General features: G+C 45.7%; 1 protein-coding gene across 1 annotated transcript in view; it reads left to right on the top strand.

The window, feature by feature from the left end:
* Positions 1-16,083, top strand: part of LOC135080878 (ubiquitin carboxyl-terminal hydrolase puf) — a 56,082-nt gene that overhangs the window by 23,172 nt on the left and 16,827 nt on the right. Inside the window, exons 27-44 of the mRNA XM_063975606.1 lie at positions 2,111-2,222; positions 2,481-2,695; positions 3,057-3,225; positions 3,633-3,859; positions 6,991-7,194; positions 7,575-7,747; positions 8,181-8,347; positions 8,474-8,567; positions 8,916-9,093; positions 9,622-9,762; positions 12,344-12,498; positions 12,772-12,898; positions 13,135-13,245; positions 13,325-13,401; positions 13,478-13,586; positions 13,836-13,994; positions 14,442-14,636; positions 15,018-15,164. Of these exons, the coding sequence (XP_063831676.1) occupies positions 2,111-2,222; positions 2,481-2,695; positions 3,057-3,225; positions 3,633-3,859; positions 6,991-7,194; positions 7,575-7,747; positions 8,181-8,347; positions 8,474-8,567; positions 8,916-9,093; positions 9,622-9,762; positions 12,344-12,498; positions 12,772-12,898; positions 13,135-13,245; positions 13,325-13,401; positions 13,478-13,586; positions 13,836-13,994; positions 14,442-14,636; positions 15,018-15,164 (2,760 nt within the window). The remainder of the gene's footprint in view (positions 1-2,110; positions 2,223-2,480; positions 2,696-3,056; positions 3,226-3,632; positions 3,860-6,990; positions 7,195-7,574; positions 7,748-8,180; positions 8,348-8,473; positions 8,568-8,915; positions 9,094-9,621; positions 9,763-12,343; positions 12,499-12,771; positions 12,899-13,134; positions 13,246-13,324; positions 13,402-13,477; positions 13,587-13,835; positions 13,995-14,441; positions 14,637-15,017; positions 15,165-16,083) is intronic.

Here is a 16,083-nt window from a genome sequence, read left to right as displayed (position 1 = left end):
ATATACTTTGCCACCTATGTCTTACGTGTCAAATTACCATGACCCCACGTAACCAGTGCGAGGCAGCCACCACCCGCATGATGTATGCTGAAATATACCTAGCTAGCTAGGTTATACGTGTCAAATTACCATGACCCCAAGTAACCAGTGCGAGGCAGCCACCACCCGCACGAGGTATGCTATAATATACCTAGCTACCTAGAACTTATGCTTCTCATTTATTTACTACATGACCCCATGCATCAGCATTCCGCGCCTGCAACTCTGCGTGAGGTATACTCATACTTATATACCTACCCGCGCCGCGCAGCCACCACCCGCACGAGGTATGCTGAAATATACTTTGCCACCTAGGTCTTACGTGTCAAATTACCATGACCCCACGGAACCAGTGCGAGGCAGCCACCACCCGCATGAGGTATGCTGAAATATCCCTAGCTATCTAGATCTTAAGCTTCACATTTCTTTACTACATGACCCCATGCAACCGCATCCCGCGCTTTCGACTGTGCGTGAGGTATACGCATGTGCCCGCACCCCGCGCCGCCCAGCCACCACCCGCATGAGGTACGCTGAAATATACCTAGCTAGCTAGGTCATACGTGTCACATTACTTTACTACACGACTCCATGCACCAGTATCCCACGAGCTCGAGGTATACATGGTAAAATATACTTAGCCACCTACGTCATAAGCATCGCTTTTCTACTTCTCACGACGCGCATGGTGCCCGCATCCCGCGCCGCCCAGCCACCACCCGCACGAGGTTTGCTAGAATATACCTAGCCACCTAGATCTTAAGCTTCACATTTCTTCGCTACATGACCCCATGCAACCGCATCTCTGCGACTCTACGTGAGGTATACTCATGTGCCTGCACCCCGCGCCGCCCAGCCACCACCCGCACGAGGTATGCTATAATATACCTAGCTACCTAAGTCATACGTGTTGTATTTCTCCAGGCATATAATCCCAAGGGCCCGCGTCCCACCACCTGCATGAGGTAGGTATGCTGAAATATACCTAGCTATCTAGATCTTAAGCTTCACATTTCTACACAACCGCTACTGCCGCGCACCGCCGACATGCGCCCGCACCCCGCGCCGCCCAGCCACCACCCGCACGAGGTACGCTATAATATACCTAGCCGTCAAGGTCATACGTGTCACATTACTTTACTACACGACTCCATGCACCAGTATCCCACGAGCTCGAGGTATACATGGTAAAATATACTTAGCCACCTACGTCATAAGCATCGCTTTTCTACTTCTCACGACGCGCATGGTGCCCGCATACCGCGCCGCCCAGCCACCACCCGCATGAGGTTTGCTAGAATATACCTAGCCATCTAGATCTTAAGCTTCACATTTCTTCGCTACATGACCCCATGCAACCGCATCTCTGCGACTCTACGTGAGGTATACTCATGTGCCCGCACCCCGCGCCGCGCAGCCACCACCCGCACGAGGTACGCTATAATATACCTAGCTACCTAAGTCATACGTGTCGTATTTCTCCAGGCACATAATCCCAAGGGCCCGCGTCCCACCACCTGCATGAGGTATGCTGAAATATACCTAGCTATCTAGATCTTAAGCTTCACATTTCTACACAACCGCTACTGCCGCGCGCCGCCGACATGCGCCCGCACCCCGCGCCGCCCAGCCACCACCCGCACGAGGTACGCTATAATATACCTAACTAGCTAGGTCATACGATTCCTATTTCTCTACCGCACGTGTCGTGCATCTTAAGTTCTCTTTCTCATACAAATATTTATTGTAATGTGTGGAATATGCACGCAATGGGTGGGGAGACGCAGGGCAATCTTGCGTCCGTGATGAAATCCGCAAGATATAAAAACACCCAAAGACTGTGAACTTTGTTTTCACCCGCGATCGCCGAGCACGCGGGTGCAACACGTCGAGGTTACGGGTGACAACGGTTCGCTCTATTATACTAGTGCCAGATTATTTATTAACATCCGGTCAGTGACGTTATACGAGCAAGAGCAGTGACGTAGCTGAATCACATGATTTGACAATTGACGTATTTTATTAACTGTCTAAATGTGACTGTCGATATTTATAGTTCACGTTTGTGCAGGTGGTGCATCACCACGCTGAGGAAGGCAAGGAACCGTACGGGCCGGCGTGCAGAGACTACTTCTGGCTCGTTTGCAGGCTCATAGACGGACTTCCCGAAGATTTCTTCAAAGGTTTGATTCTTTACGTGATTTTATTTTTATAAATTAAATTAGATTTATCATAGTTAATTTACTGTCATCGCTTCAAAATGATGGCTATTTATAATGAGATTTGCGCTTACTAGTTTGCGTCACTGGCAAGTAAGATACTGTCACTCTTGTGACCTTTGACAGTGGCGCGTAAACGATACCGAATTGCGGTCACCCTCAATGATTGTTGTGATTTGATTTTTAAAATGGACTGTTTAAAATGTCACTAATTTTAACCAGAGGGCGCCACCTCAGAAGACAGCGGAGCGCCGGACCTAAACGAGCTGTGCGAACAAATTCGCTCATCGCTAGAAAAGCGGGAGATCATAGAGAAACGCAGCGAACCCTGTGCGCCAGACGACGGTCTCTACGGGCAACTCAGCCTGCTGACGCACCTACTCAAGCACCCGCTCAGGTTCAAGACCTCTGAGCAGGGGACCAGGACTCTGGAGATGGTAAGTGATTTTGCATACACAACATCTGGATTTGCTGAAATTATGTGCTCAGGTGTTGAACAACTCAACTCATAATACTGGATTAAATTTTATTGTTGATTGAATTACTAAATAAGATCTATCAAGTTCTTGAGCTATCGAGTATAGTCTTGTAGTTGTTTTGAAATATATCGAATTCTTCCTTAAGTTTTCCTACGGCTCAGTTTGAAACGAAGCTGATATTTTAAGCATCGACGAGGCTAGCGACTGGACTATGTTTCGTAATTCGAATGTTGTCACATTGAATATGCCGGCCAATATTTCCAATAATATTATCCCGTTTACAACGCACATTAACTTAATATTTAAATACTTTTTCAAGGTTTTTGGGTTCTTGTTCGACGTGCCGAACCCAGAGCAGCGTAACCTTCCGAAGTGCAAGTCGCAGAAGTCTCGGGCGGCCGCTTACGACCTACTTGTGGAGCTGGTGCGAGGCGCGCCTGATAACTACATGGTGCTGCACCATAAGCTTATGGAGCACCACAAGCCTGGTAAGTATAAACAAACTTGTCTTCAAAGAAAGTCTAACCCTCTTATTGATGTAAATAAGGCCTGTTTTGTCTCATTTTATTATTGAGAAATCAAGTTTTCACTAAAACTCAAGTTAGCTTTTAACATAGCTATGAAAAATTGGTACCTACTTTATGCTTAGAGTGCTTTCGCACTACGACCGATTCGATCCATGAAATTACGACCCGGAGTAGCCATAAAATGTTAGTTTACGCACTAGATCCCATTTCACTCATCCAATTTCTGTCGTTAGTTCGAGATCCACATCTTGACAAATGCAGATTGGACGTATTGCGGAACCGCTCTTACATATTTTGTAACTTTTAGTGTTCCAAATAAACCGTGAAGACTTTAACCAATTTCGACCGTCACCGATACAACTTGCCAGGTCCGCAAACGTCGTACCCGTGGGACTACTGGCCGGCCGAGGAGTCCCGCTCGGAGTGCGGCTACGTGGGGCTCACCAACCTCGGCGCCACGTGCTACATGGCGTCGTGCATGCAGCACCTGTACATGATGCCGCAGGCGCGCGCCGCCGTGCTCCGCGCCGACCCCGCGCGCTCCCGCCACGCGCCCACGCTGCACGAGATGCAGAGGATGTTCGCCTATCTAATGGTACGTTTCTGAGCTCTTTAGGTCGATTTTCGTGTGACTGGCCAGCGTGGCAACCACGTGGGGCTATCGAGTCGCGGTGGTCCGCGCCGACCCCGCGCGCTCCCGCCACGCGCCCACGCTGCACGAGATGCAGAGGATGTTCGCCTATCTTATGGTACGTTTCTAAGCTCTTTAGGCCGATTTTCGTGTGACTGGCTAGCGTGGCAACCACGTGGGGCTAACAAGCCGCGATGCTGAGCGCTGACCCCGCGCCCACGCTGCACGAGATACATCGGATGTTCGCCTATCTTATGGTACGTTTCTGAGCTCTTTAGGTTGATTTTCGTTTGAACGGTGCTAAAACGTCCCGGAGGAATGGCGACGGATTGTAAAGTTTGCCACCAAGCCAGGTGTGATATAACGACCACGACCACTGGCATTATTACACACTGTAAAACCCTGGTTTTCCTAAATAAATAAATAAGAGTGTAGCGACGAAGAAGAAGAAAACGTCCTGCTGAGTCCATAAAAATAGAACATACTGGCCAGCGAATGGTGGCGACCACGTGGGGCTAACGTACCTCCCTGCTATGTGCCAAACCCGCGAGCTCCCGGCTCGCGCCTTCAGACTACCTTATGGTCAGTTTCTGAGCTTTTTAGGTCGATATTCGTTTAAAAGGATCTTAAAAATTCGTCAGCGGACACTAGCCAACTTCACGGTGAGGACGGCGGAGTCGCGCTCGGAATTATGTCACGCGGTACAGAGTAGTGGTTACGTGGGGCTCACCAACCTCGGCGCCACGTGCTACATGGCGTCGTGCATGCAGCACCTGTACATGATGCCGCAGGCGCGCGCCGCCGTGCTCCGCGCCGACCCCGCGCGCTCCCGCCACGCGCCCACGCTGCACGAGATGCAGAGGATGTTCGCCTATCTAATGGTCAGTTTCTGAGCTCTTTAGGTCGATTTTCCTTTGAAAAGTAATACAACGTCACGGTAAGGAGTCGCGCTTGGAGTAGTGGCTACGTAGGGCTGATGACCCCGCGCGCTCGGATCCACGCGCCCACGCTGCACGAGATGCACCGAATGTTCTCCTACCTTGTCAGTCGGTCAGTTTCTGAGCTCTCTAGGTCGATTTTCGTTTGAACGGTGCTAAAACGTCCCGGAGGAATGACGACGGATTGTAAAGCTTGCCACCAAACCAGGTGTGACGACTACGACCACTAGACAAGAGTGTAGCGACGAAGACGATGAAATCGTCCCGCTGAGTCCCTAAAAATAGAACATACTGACCAGCGAATGGTGGCGACCACGTGGGGCTAACGTACCTCCCTCGAAATGCCGAACCCGCGCGCTCCCGGCTCGCGCCCTCAGACTACCTTATGGTCAGTTTCTGAGCTTTTTAGGTCGATATTCGTTTGAAAGGTTCTTAAAAATTCGTCAGCAGACACTAGCTATTTACACGGTGAGGACAGAAGAATACATACTGGCCGACGGAGTCGCGCTCGGAATGATGTTAGGTAGTAGTGGCTACGTAGGGCTCACCAACCTCGGCGCCACGTGCTACATGGCGTCGTGCATGCAGCACCTGTACATGATGCCGCAGGCGCGCGCCGCCGTGCTCCGCGCCGACCCCGCGCGCTCCCGCCACGCGCCCACGCTGCACGAGATGCAGAGGATGTTCGCCTATCTTATGGTACGTTTCTGAGCTCTTTAGGTCGATTTTCGTTTAAAGGGCTCTACAATGCCCCGCTGAGTCCTTAAAAATAAAACATACTGGCCAGCGAAAGAGTAGAGGCTATGTGGGGCTGACGAAACACGCGCTCTTGGCACGCACCCACGCTGCACGAGATGCAGCGAATGTTCGCCTACCTTATGGTTAGTTTCTGAGCTCTTTAGGTCGATTTTCGTTTGAAAGGTTCTTAAAAATTCGTCAGCGGATAAGCTATTTTCACGGTGAGTCCATAAGTTTAGAACGTCCATAAAACGTCATGTTAAGGTGTGTATCGTCATTAGAAGGTTCGCGAGGTCGCATCCTCGCGGTGAATCAATCTAAGCAGCCTTGCGAGCAGTCTCGATTTACGATGCGAGCTTACTGGTTCATATATGTATGTACGAGGGGCGGCTGATAATTCCGCGGCCTAAGGTACTTAGCGATGAGTAATTAGCATGTTACTCATGTCACTAGTTGCGACACTCAGTAGTATTATAAAAAGCAATCACTAATTAAGTTTGCACTGATAGTTCAATTTCTATCGAACAAATGACATCACCATGTCCGCCAAATCTGGAGATTTGCGGAATTTCGACACCGCGCGCCGCGGACATAATTCCTCGTAAAGAAGGAAAATAGACCGAAAGACATTTTTGAAGAGATGTCATTGGTTCTTCAGGATTCTGGACCTTCATATACCATGGTTAAAAAATGGGCCCGACTATTTCAACACGGACGAGAGACCTGTGAAAACGACCCCCGCCCTGTCACGATACTGAGTGAAGGAAACGTTCAAAAGTCGAAAAAATCGTTCCGGCTGACCAAAGAATTAAATCGTGGCAGATAGCTGAAGAATATTTCTTTATGTTCGAGAGGCTATTGTACAGAAATGACGTGGGAAACTGACACGCGGATTGATCTTTCGGCAAGACAACGCGCCCGTTCACGCCGCACGAGTTGCGAGGCCAAGCCCTGAAAGACACCGGGTTCTCAGAGATTGGCCACCCACCATATAGCCAAGACCTATTACCTAGCGATATTTTCCTGTTTTTCGATTTGAAAAAGGACTTACGGGGCCGGAGATATGCAGATGACAACAAAATTAAAGCTGCGGTTGGTCGTCATTTTGAAAAAAAAACTTTTGGGTGGGTAAAAGGCATTGTTTGCGAGATTTAAGAAATGTATTTCTTTTGAGGGAGATTATATTACAAAATAAAAAATAGAAACCATTTATTTTATTTCATTAAGTACCTTAGGCCGCGGAATTATCAGCCGGCCCTCGTATGTATATGATGTTACAAAGATTATGCAATATCTAATGCCAGTTTCCTTTCGGGACTGGTCACACATAAATTGACCCTTTTAAGTATCGATAAAGCGTGCTATTTAACAATGCATTTGTTTTACGAAACAAGACTTCATCGTCGTTCTCGGTTGCAGGAGAGCGAGCGCAAAGCATACAACCCACGCAGCTTCTGCAAGGTGTACCAGATGGACCACCAGCCTCTGAACACGGGCGAGCAGAAGGACATGGCCGAGTTTTTCATCGACCTGGTCTCCAAGCTCGAGGAGATGACGCCCGAGCTCAAGAAACTGGTTAAAACTCTATTCTGTGGCGTGCTGAGCAACAACGTCGTGTCACTCGTAAGTTTAATCTGTGTGATTTGACATCTAAAATGTGAAAGGAAATAGGTTTGGTGAACGAACAGCTTAAAGACGAGCAAGAGGTTTATCAGAAAACTTCCAGACCTTATCTAATTTTATTTAATTTTACTTTTATCATGACCCATGTTTTGAAGTTTGAGACAACCATATATTTTAAAATTATCTTTCCATTTATAGCGAATTCATAACGATAAGGTTGTCGACAACGCGTCAAAAGGCTCCCAAAAAGTATGACACTGTGTTGGTTTAAAGAGCCCTCGAATCATCATGATATATTAAACATCAAAGTCTTTTCGTGACAGAGTTTAATCACAAGAACACTATCACAAATATCACAATATTCATAATTTCCATCGCAGGATTGTCCCCACGTATCGCGCACGCTAGAAGAGTTCTACACGGTGCGCTGTCAAGTGGCAGATATGAGAAACCTCCACCAAAGTTTAGATGAGGTGACGGTGAAGGACACGCTAGAGGGAGACAACTGCTATACCTGCTCGCAGTGCGCCGCCAAAGTCAGGGCTGAGAAACGGTGAGTTGTACTTTTGACTTAATTAAAATGTTCTATTTGCAATTCCATCGTTGGCTATCATTGTAATTACTCATCCATTACGTCTTACGCCCGTATTCACAAACGATGCTTGTGTAAGTGAAGCAGGAAATCGAACGCACAGCGTTGAATAGAGCACTGTGATTGGTTCATGTTTGTGAATAAGGGCGTTAATCATTTTAGGATAAAGTTAAATATTATGTTTGTCACATAGTATGCGCAAAGTGTGTCCTGTACGACAAACATTTGTATCGATACGTTATTGTTCTCTAACCTGTTTCATGACGATCAGCTATAGGAATGACATTTGAAAAAAGGTTTCTCGTTTCAAACAAGATAAATCCAAAGACAAATATGGCAGGAGCCTAACATCATTGCGTGTACGCATTTTTAACGTATCATGTTTTTTTCAAAGGGCGTGCTTCAAGAAACTCCCGCGCATTCTATGCTTCAACACGATGCGGTATACCTTCAACATGCTCACGATGCTCAAGGAGAAAGTCAACACGCACTTCTCTTTCCCTATGCGCCTCGACATGTCTGGATACGTCGAGAAACACCTCATGCCCGCACAGTATCAGGGTAAGTGGAAGCAAGTCAAATTAGACCTTTTAGTCTTTATTCTTAGAGGGGATAATCAGTGGTCTTGCTATTAAAATAGTTATACTGTGTGGTGTTCTTATTGTTAATTATCGATGGTATTTACAGAAGAGAAAAAGAAAGACGCAGAGCTAAAGAAAGAGGGTGAGGGCAGTCCGAATGCGGAAGTCGAAGACAACTCCGAATTCGAAGAGCATTATGAGTAAGTATCAACAATTTAATTCGTTGGACTTGTGTATTTTTAATTCTGTCTATGTGTCTGTGTGCTTCCATTTTTTTGTTAAGTACAGGCAACCATCAGGCTAAATACTGCCCCTCATGGTATGGTAATAGGTGCGATTACGCAATAAAAATGTATTGTCTGATTCTGAACTTTTTAGATAAAATCCAGTCGCCGAGCAGATATAATTTCGTGCAATGACCCCAAGCTCGCACACTCACTGTGCGACGGGCGGCCGCAGTGAGTGTGCGAGGGCGATAGCATTATAATTACGCGCGACTTTAGTCCTAAAATGTACTCGTAATCATATGATTCCTTATTCTCCACCAGGTACGAGCTAATAGGCGTGACGGTACACACGGGCACGGCGGACGGCGGGCACTACTACTCGTTCATCCGCGACCGCGAGCACGAGCACCCCGACCGCTGGCTGCTGTTCAACGACGCGGAGGTCAAGCCCTTCGACCCGGCGCACATCGCCGCCGAGTGCTTCGGGGGCGAGATGACGGTGAGTCGCGGCTGTAGGGTGTGGCAGGGCAAGCTATATTAGGGACGTGTATAAGCGCCCTGTAAAGGCCCTAAGTACCGAGTAAAAACTATTTGTAGACTGCAGTGTGATGTAGTGCGTCATTAATTCCAGTCCTTGGATATACAAGCCACAAAACACAAAATAATCAAATCTATTTGAGGCGTTGCCTATGCCTGTATTATTTTCCTCTAGCCAACTCCACCACTTCAGTTAAAAGACACCCATTGCTGGACAAAGGCCTTCCCAAGGTGATTGGTCCCACAAGGTCTCCCGCATCTAAGTGCTTCCCGTGACTTTCACCAGATTGGGAGTCCTGTCCACATTGCTTATTCCGTCCCCAACGGCCATCAGTTCTAAGAGTCATGTACCCCGCCGACTGCCACAAAAGCTTGGGAATCTTGCTACGCCAGTATGGTTCTTCTACGACCACAAAACGTATCTCCTCTCCCAATAATATATTGTACTGCCTTGCGTTGATTCGTTAGATAAACTATATTTGTTTTCCAGAGCAAAACCTACGACTCGGTGACGGACAAGTTCATGGACTTCTCATTCGAGAAGACTAACAGCGCGTACATGTTGTTTTATGAGCTCAGCCCGCCGCGCTCGCAGCGAGGCTCTGACTGCGGACAGCAGGAGGAAGCTCAGGTAATGTGGATTAAAACCTTAAAAACATTAAACTAACGTTAATGTCCGTGTCGCACCCACTCCTTTGAAGGTTGGAGACTCTACACTCGAAGTTGACAATTATGTATACCTGGGACAAACAGTCCAGTTAGGTAGGGCCAACTTCGAGAAAGAGGTCAATCGTCGAATCCAACTCGGCTGGGCAGCGTTCGGGAAGCTACGCAATATACTCACGTCCGAAATACCGCAGTGTCTCAAGACAAAAGTCTTCGAGCAGTGTGTGCTGCCAGTGTTGATTTATGGATCCGAAACGTGGTCGCTTACTATGGGCCTCATAAGAAGGCTCAAGGTCACCCAAAGGGCGATGGAGCGGGCCATGCTTGGAGTTTCCCTGCGTGATCGAATCAGAAATGAGGAGATCCGCAGGAGAACCAAAGTGACCGACATAGCTCGCAGAATTGCTAAAACCAAGTGGCAGTGGGCGGGGCACATAGCTCGTAGAGACGATGGCCGTTGGGGCAGAAAAGTTCTCGAGTGGCGACCACGGGCTGGAAGACGTAGCGTGGGCAGGCCTCCTACTAGGTGGACCGACGATCTCGTAAAGGTCGCGGGAGGAGCCTGGATGCGGGCAGCGCAGGACCGTGCATTGTGGAAAACCTTGGAGGAGGCCTTTGTCCAGCAGTGGACGTCATTTGGCTGAAACGAACGAACGAACGAACGAATGTACCTTGACTTATAATTATTATTTACTAGCTTTCCGCCCGCGGCTTCTCCTACGTGGAATTTTGTCTGTCACAGAAAAACAATATCGCGCGCGTATTTGCTCACCGTTTAGACCTACCCTGGACTACGACAAACATTTTAAAACCAAAATCAGCTCAATCGGCCTATAGGCCAGTAGAATTAAACACAAAAATTGATTAAATCGGAAATAATTCCCACAAAAGATTTTTTTGCTTTAATGGCTTCATTGGTTGCCCATTAAGACTCTCCTAAGTTTTCGACTTCGACGAAGTTGTGCTTAAGTGGTAGGGGCCCCCGAAAGGGGCGTTTTTTCGGTTTTCCGGTTATACCGCGTAAAGGACTTACCCTATCGAAAAGTGGTCTTCATGACGGTTAAAGGGCACTTAATCCTGCATTGAATAAGACCAAATTCATATGTTTTGGACAAACCGTTCTCGCGCTAAAGTTCGGCAAAGTAGAAAATATACGTATAATTAATGACCCTCTCCGCGTCCAATGGCTTGTTACCCACATGCTTCCAAGCCTTGTAAAGGGTCGCCTTAACCAGTGTAACCCTAACAAGGCTCACGAGTTTGATTCGCTTATCCTTGTTCGTCCCAGCCGTTCCTTAACTGCGGTTGCTGCACCTCTTCCTGGCACTCTCCTGAACGACTCTGTGTTACCTAATGTGGCTGCCCCTCTTCCTTGTACCCTCCTGTACGATTTAATTGCTTAGCCATATGCCTGGTCCAAGGTTCGACGCCACAAAATCAACTTCGTACGAGTGAAAATAGTTTAAATACTATTTCCCGTGCTTGCAACATTTTTCTTTACTGCTTCGCCTCTATTAGTCGTAGAGTGATTGTATATATCCTATAGCCTTCCTCAATGTATGAGCTATTCAACACAAAAATAATGATTTCAATCAAACTAGTAATTCTTAAGATTAGCGCGTTCAAACAAACAAACAAAAAACTCTTCAGCGTTTTAATATGAACTTGTTGTTGTTGATTTTTGGCGTCGAACCTTAGACCAGGCATACGGCTAGGAAACGTAGTCATGCAGGAGGATACAAGGAAGAGGGGCAGCCACAGTAGGTAACACAGAGTCGTTCAAGTGAGTGCCAGGAAGAGGTGCAGCAACCGCAGTTAAGGAACGTCTGGGACGAACAAGGATAGGCGCATCAAGCTCGTAAGCCTTGATAGGGTTACACTGGTTGAGGTGGCCCTTTTCAAGACTTGGAAGCCTGTGGGTAACAAACCATTGGACGTGGAGAGGGTCATTAATTATACGTAAATTTTCTACTTTGCCGAACTTTAGCGCGAGAACGGTTTGTCCAAAACATATTAATTTGGTCTTATTCAATGCAGGATTAAGTGCCCTTCAACCGTCATGAAGACCACTTTTTGATAGGGTAAGTCCTTTACGCGGTATAACCGGAAAACCGAAAAAATGCCTCTTTCGGGGGCCCCCATCACTTAAGCACAACTCCGTCGAAGTCGAAAACTTAGGAGAGTCTTAATGGGCAACCAAAGAAGCCATTAAAACAATAAAATCTTTTGTAGGAATTATTTCCGATTTAAAAGCTAATTCTACTGGACTACTAGCCGTTCTCGAGTTTTAATCAGACTAACGAACGTCAATTCATTTTTATTTATATAGATTTATATAGAAAAGTAGGGCCTTATTTCGAAGATAGTATTTTATTATCTAGAAGTGATATTAAACGGGTCTAAATTAAACTCTATTATACATCCTGTGGTAGTGTATATTTTATAATAATTTATTTACTTATAACTCAACATTAAAGTCCAAATAGAAGTGTAATAGATATATTCAGAAAAAATATGTATACATAATACGTGTGTTATTATTTCAGTCGTCAACGGCCGAGGAATCCGTAGCGAACACAGTGGTCGAGCGACGCAGCGGCAACGCGGTACCGGCTTTACCAAAAGATCTGCTGCACTGGATATGGGACGACAATATGCACTTTCTGCACGATAAAAACATCTTCCAACACGCATACTTTACGTAAGTACTACTTTGTTATCCGTTTATGAACTTACAGCTGTGTTTGATGCGAAGTATACCAGTAGGTAGGGCCAAAGAGCCCTGTAAAAGGCCCCTTTCTTTCTTTATCAAAGAAGAAAAAGAAGTTGGGGAAAGTATCATCATAGCGATGGCAATATGGTTTTTCAATCACATTCAAGCTAACTGTTTCTGAAGATCCATTCGTTGCAAACGACGGGAATGCGCTGCTGATATTAAATCTTATAATCAGTTACATTAAGTTGTTTTTTGCAGGTTCATGGGCCAGATGTGTAGTTCGGTTCCGCAGTCGCTGCTGACGCTTCGGCCTGAAGTGACTGAAGTCGCCGCGAGGCTCTCCACTTCGTTTTTTATTGAAACCTTCATACATGCGAAAGAAAAGGTAATACGCTTTCCTTATCTTAAGACTTATTTGAGTTACGGCCAATGTAGCGTAGAGAAGACACGTCAACTAATATCAAGCAAATAAGGTCTTTCAGCCATTGATATAAGGTGTTATACTAGGTCGAGTTGAGGGCAATTTATTTATGTCTTTTCGAATTGAAAATAGCACTTTATGACCGCCGAATTCGGTCTATATTTGCGAGACACTGATCTGATTTTTTTGTCTTCTACTAGCCAACGATGGTTTCATGGGTGGAATTGGTGACGAAACAGTTCAACGCGTCGGCAGCAGCTTCGGAATGGTTTTTAGGACACATGGCCGATGACACGTGGTGGCCGATGCAGGTATGAATATTACAGTGTTTTTAAAATAATATAATCTGGACTTTGTTATCGCAATATTACGAACTGTTCTTCTTTGCAGGTGTTAATAAAATGTCCAAATCAAATGGTTCGTCAGATGTTTCAAAGGCTGTGTATGCATGTCATACAGAGGCTCAGGTAAATATCTTTATAGGCATCATTTAAAATTATACCTTAAAGCACAGTTACTCAAGCTTTTAATGACTTGTTTCAGATCTAGTCATTGTGCCTTATACCTTCAGGGTATGGAAGAGGGCGAGGATAATAGCAAGTTGGGAGAAGCGAGTTGTGTTACTAGGTTTATAAGAATGTTGTTATCTTTGGTAAGTAAATTGACATAAAGTGCACTGTTATATACCCAATACACTGAACTGTCCCACCCGTGACATTGACAGGGGGCGCCACCGTCAATACCGGATTGCTGGTTCCGATTTTTGCCATGTTGGAAACTTTATAGTTGAACGATGGTAGCGCCCCCTGTCAATGAGTTTGGTGGCACAGTTCAGTGTAGGTCATCTGTACTTGTGATGTATTTGAATCAAGAAATGATGATTATCTCTGTCTTTCATTAGATGGAAAACGGTGCACGGTCCCACCTAAGGCACCTGACAGAGTACTTTAGCTTGCTGTACGAATTCAGCAAGATGGGGGAGGAAGAGGGGAGGTTTTTGCTGCGAGTCAACGCCATTTCAAGCATGGTCAGCTTTTACCTTGGCCAGAATTCCTCTACGGTAGGTAGGACTGAGGTGGGTAAAACTGCAGTGTTTTTTTAACTAGTTAAGAATAGCGTAGTTATACATATAATTATGTATCTTAGCCATCTAGTATGGTCTTGTTTCTGCTCCTAACGCAATCAGCGTGGAGGAAATAGAACATAATTATTATGCATCACAGAAACAGCCAAAGTATTGAAGCCTTCGGTGCTAAGGCTTATCCTTTCAGATGAGATATTAAACTATCTAACTTTATATTTTCAGTAGTCTCAAAACATGTTGGACAATTCTCCCGATAATATAGATTTTGTTCATATAATCTTATTCGCCCGCGCGCATTTCATATGTTTGACGCAACGATCTTCGCCCGACCCTCGCTTATGCAGACTAACCAAATACTTATTGTTGGCTGTTTACGAGAGTAAAATATGCATAAATATTACAACAAAGAAACGCTTTGTTCAGGTTGAATCGCCTACCGAAGAGGCTGGCGGTAGCGGCAGTGGCAGCGGCAACACCGAGAGCGCGGGAGACAAGCTGCGACCCGGCGCTCTTGACAAGATGGTGGCGCTGGTGGCCGGGCTCGTGGAGCGCTCGCGCGACCAGGGCGGCCTGCTGGCGCTGCAGGAGCCCGACGCCAGGGCGCTGCTGCACGCTAAGGTAGACCGCCGGGACAGCGGCAACACATAGGAGAAAGCGCAATAAGAACCTGTTTCCACCAAGGCTGAGAAGAGTGGCACATCTCTTCTCTCATCTCGTCCATGCACGTATATAGTACTAACTCATGAGCTATGATACTAATCCCCCCCGTCACATTGGCATATCAGGGGCCAGGCCCCCCTAAAAAAGTACCATAGATACGCCAATGGTCTTGTCTCCGCTCCGATTAATAATCTGCCAGCTTCGTCGCACATCTCTCATCTCGTAACGTCCCCCTTTCGTAAAAATCGGGCCTAATTTTCGTAAATATTGCACCCCTAGATATTAAATGTACAGTGTTTAATCAATGAACTATGTCATTGAAACCTTTGTTCTTTTTAGGGGTTCCCGTTTATCTACCAGCAGACACGCGACTGCCTCAATTTACAACAGACGAGGTCGTTGATCTTCGCGCTGTGCCGCTGGAATGAGCCGCTTGCGCAGAAGATAGTCAACATGATTTTCCAGGCCATTGCCAAGCATTCTGAGGTACAGTAGTCAAATTCTAGTGAGGACAATACCTTAAGAGCCATTTCACAAAAATATTCCGCGCGAATTTAGGTAAAAGCTGTCAACGCAACGTCAAAAGAGTAAAAAGAACGCTGAAATGGACAAAAAAATCTTGAGCCGTGACCGTATTAAGACTTGATTTAAGTTATTAATTTTAAGGTAGAATGAGGTATTCAAAATTGATTAATTAATTTAAATTTTTAATAGAGCTTATTAAGTCTTTTATATTTCGATTCATAATGAAACACGAATAGGTATAATATGTAAAATATATATTAAGTACAAAATAAAGACAGTCACATAGTGAAAAATAAATCTGCCCCCTTACAGCTCCATCATCGGACCCTGGATACGAATAATGAAACACGAATAGGTATAATATGTAAAATATATTAAGTACAAAATAAAGACAGTCACATAGTGAAAAAAAAAATCTGCCCCCTTACAGCTCCATCATCGGACCCTGGATACGAAATATTCGTCAAGGCGAATCACACAAGCCCAAACTCCATATGGTTCTATTGTTTTGTTACGGAGGTGGCCATTGCATCTCCTCCAGATCCATTATCAGACAGAGCTAAGAAATAAATAAATAAATATTATTATAAGTAAGCAAATAACTAAAATAATTCATCTTACTATCTTACTTTTTACTAGTCTTACTAATATTATAAATACGAAAGTTTGTGTGGATGTCTGGATGTTTGTTACACTTTCACGCAAAAACTACTGAACAGATTTTGATGAAACTTTACAGTACAGTACAGCAGTACTAGGCAGTCTGTGTTCAACTTATCACTCGGGTCGGACGTTCCTATCGCAAGACCTTTGGTTCACTCAGTTCCGATACGACTCTAGTGCTGTGTGTAATTATTTTCGTTAATACACTGAGTTTATT

This window comes from Ostrinia nubilalis, chromosome 18, assembly GCF_963855985.1.
Source record: "Ostrinia nubilalis chromosome 18, ilOstNubi1.1, whole genome shotgun sequence".
In the NCBI taxonomy this organism is placed as follows: Eukaryota; Metazoa; Arthropoda; class Insecta; order Lepidoptera; family Crambidae; genus Ostrinia; species Ostrinia nubilalis.
The sequence above is the reverse complement of the archived record's forward strand: the minus strand, read 5'-3'. Positions and strand labels throughout refer to the sequence as shown.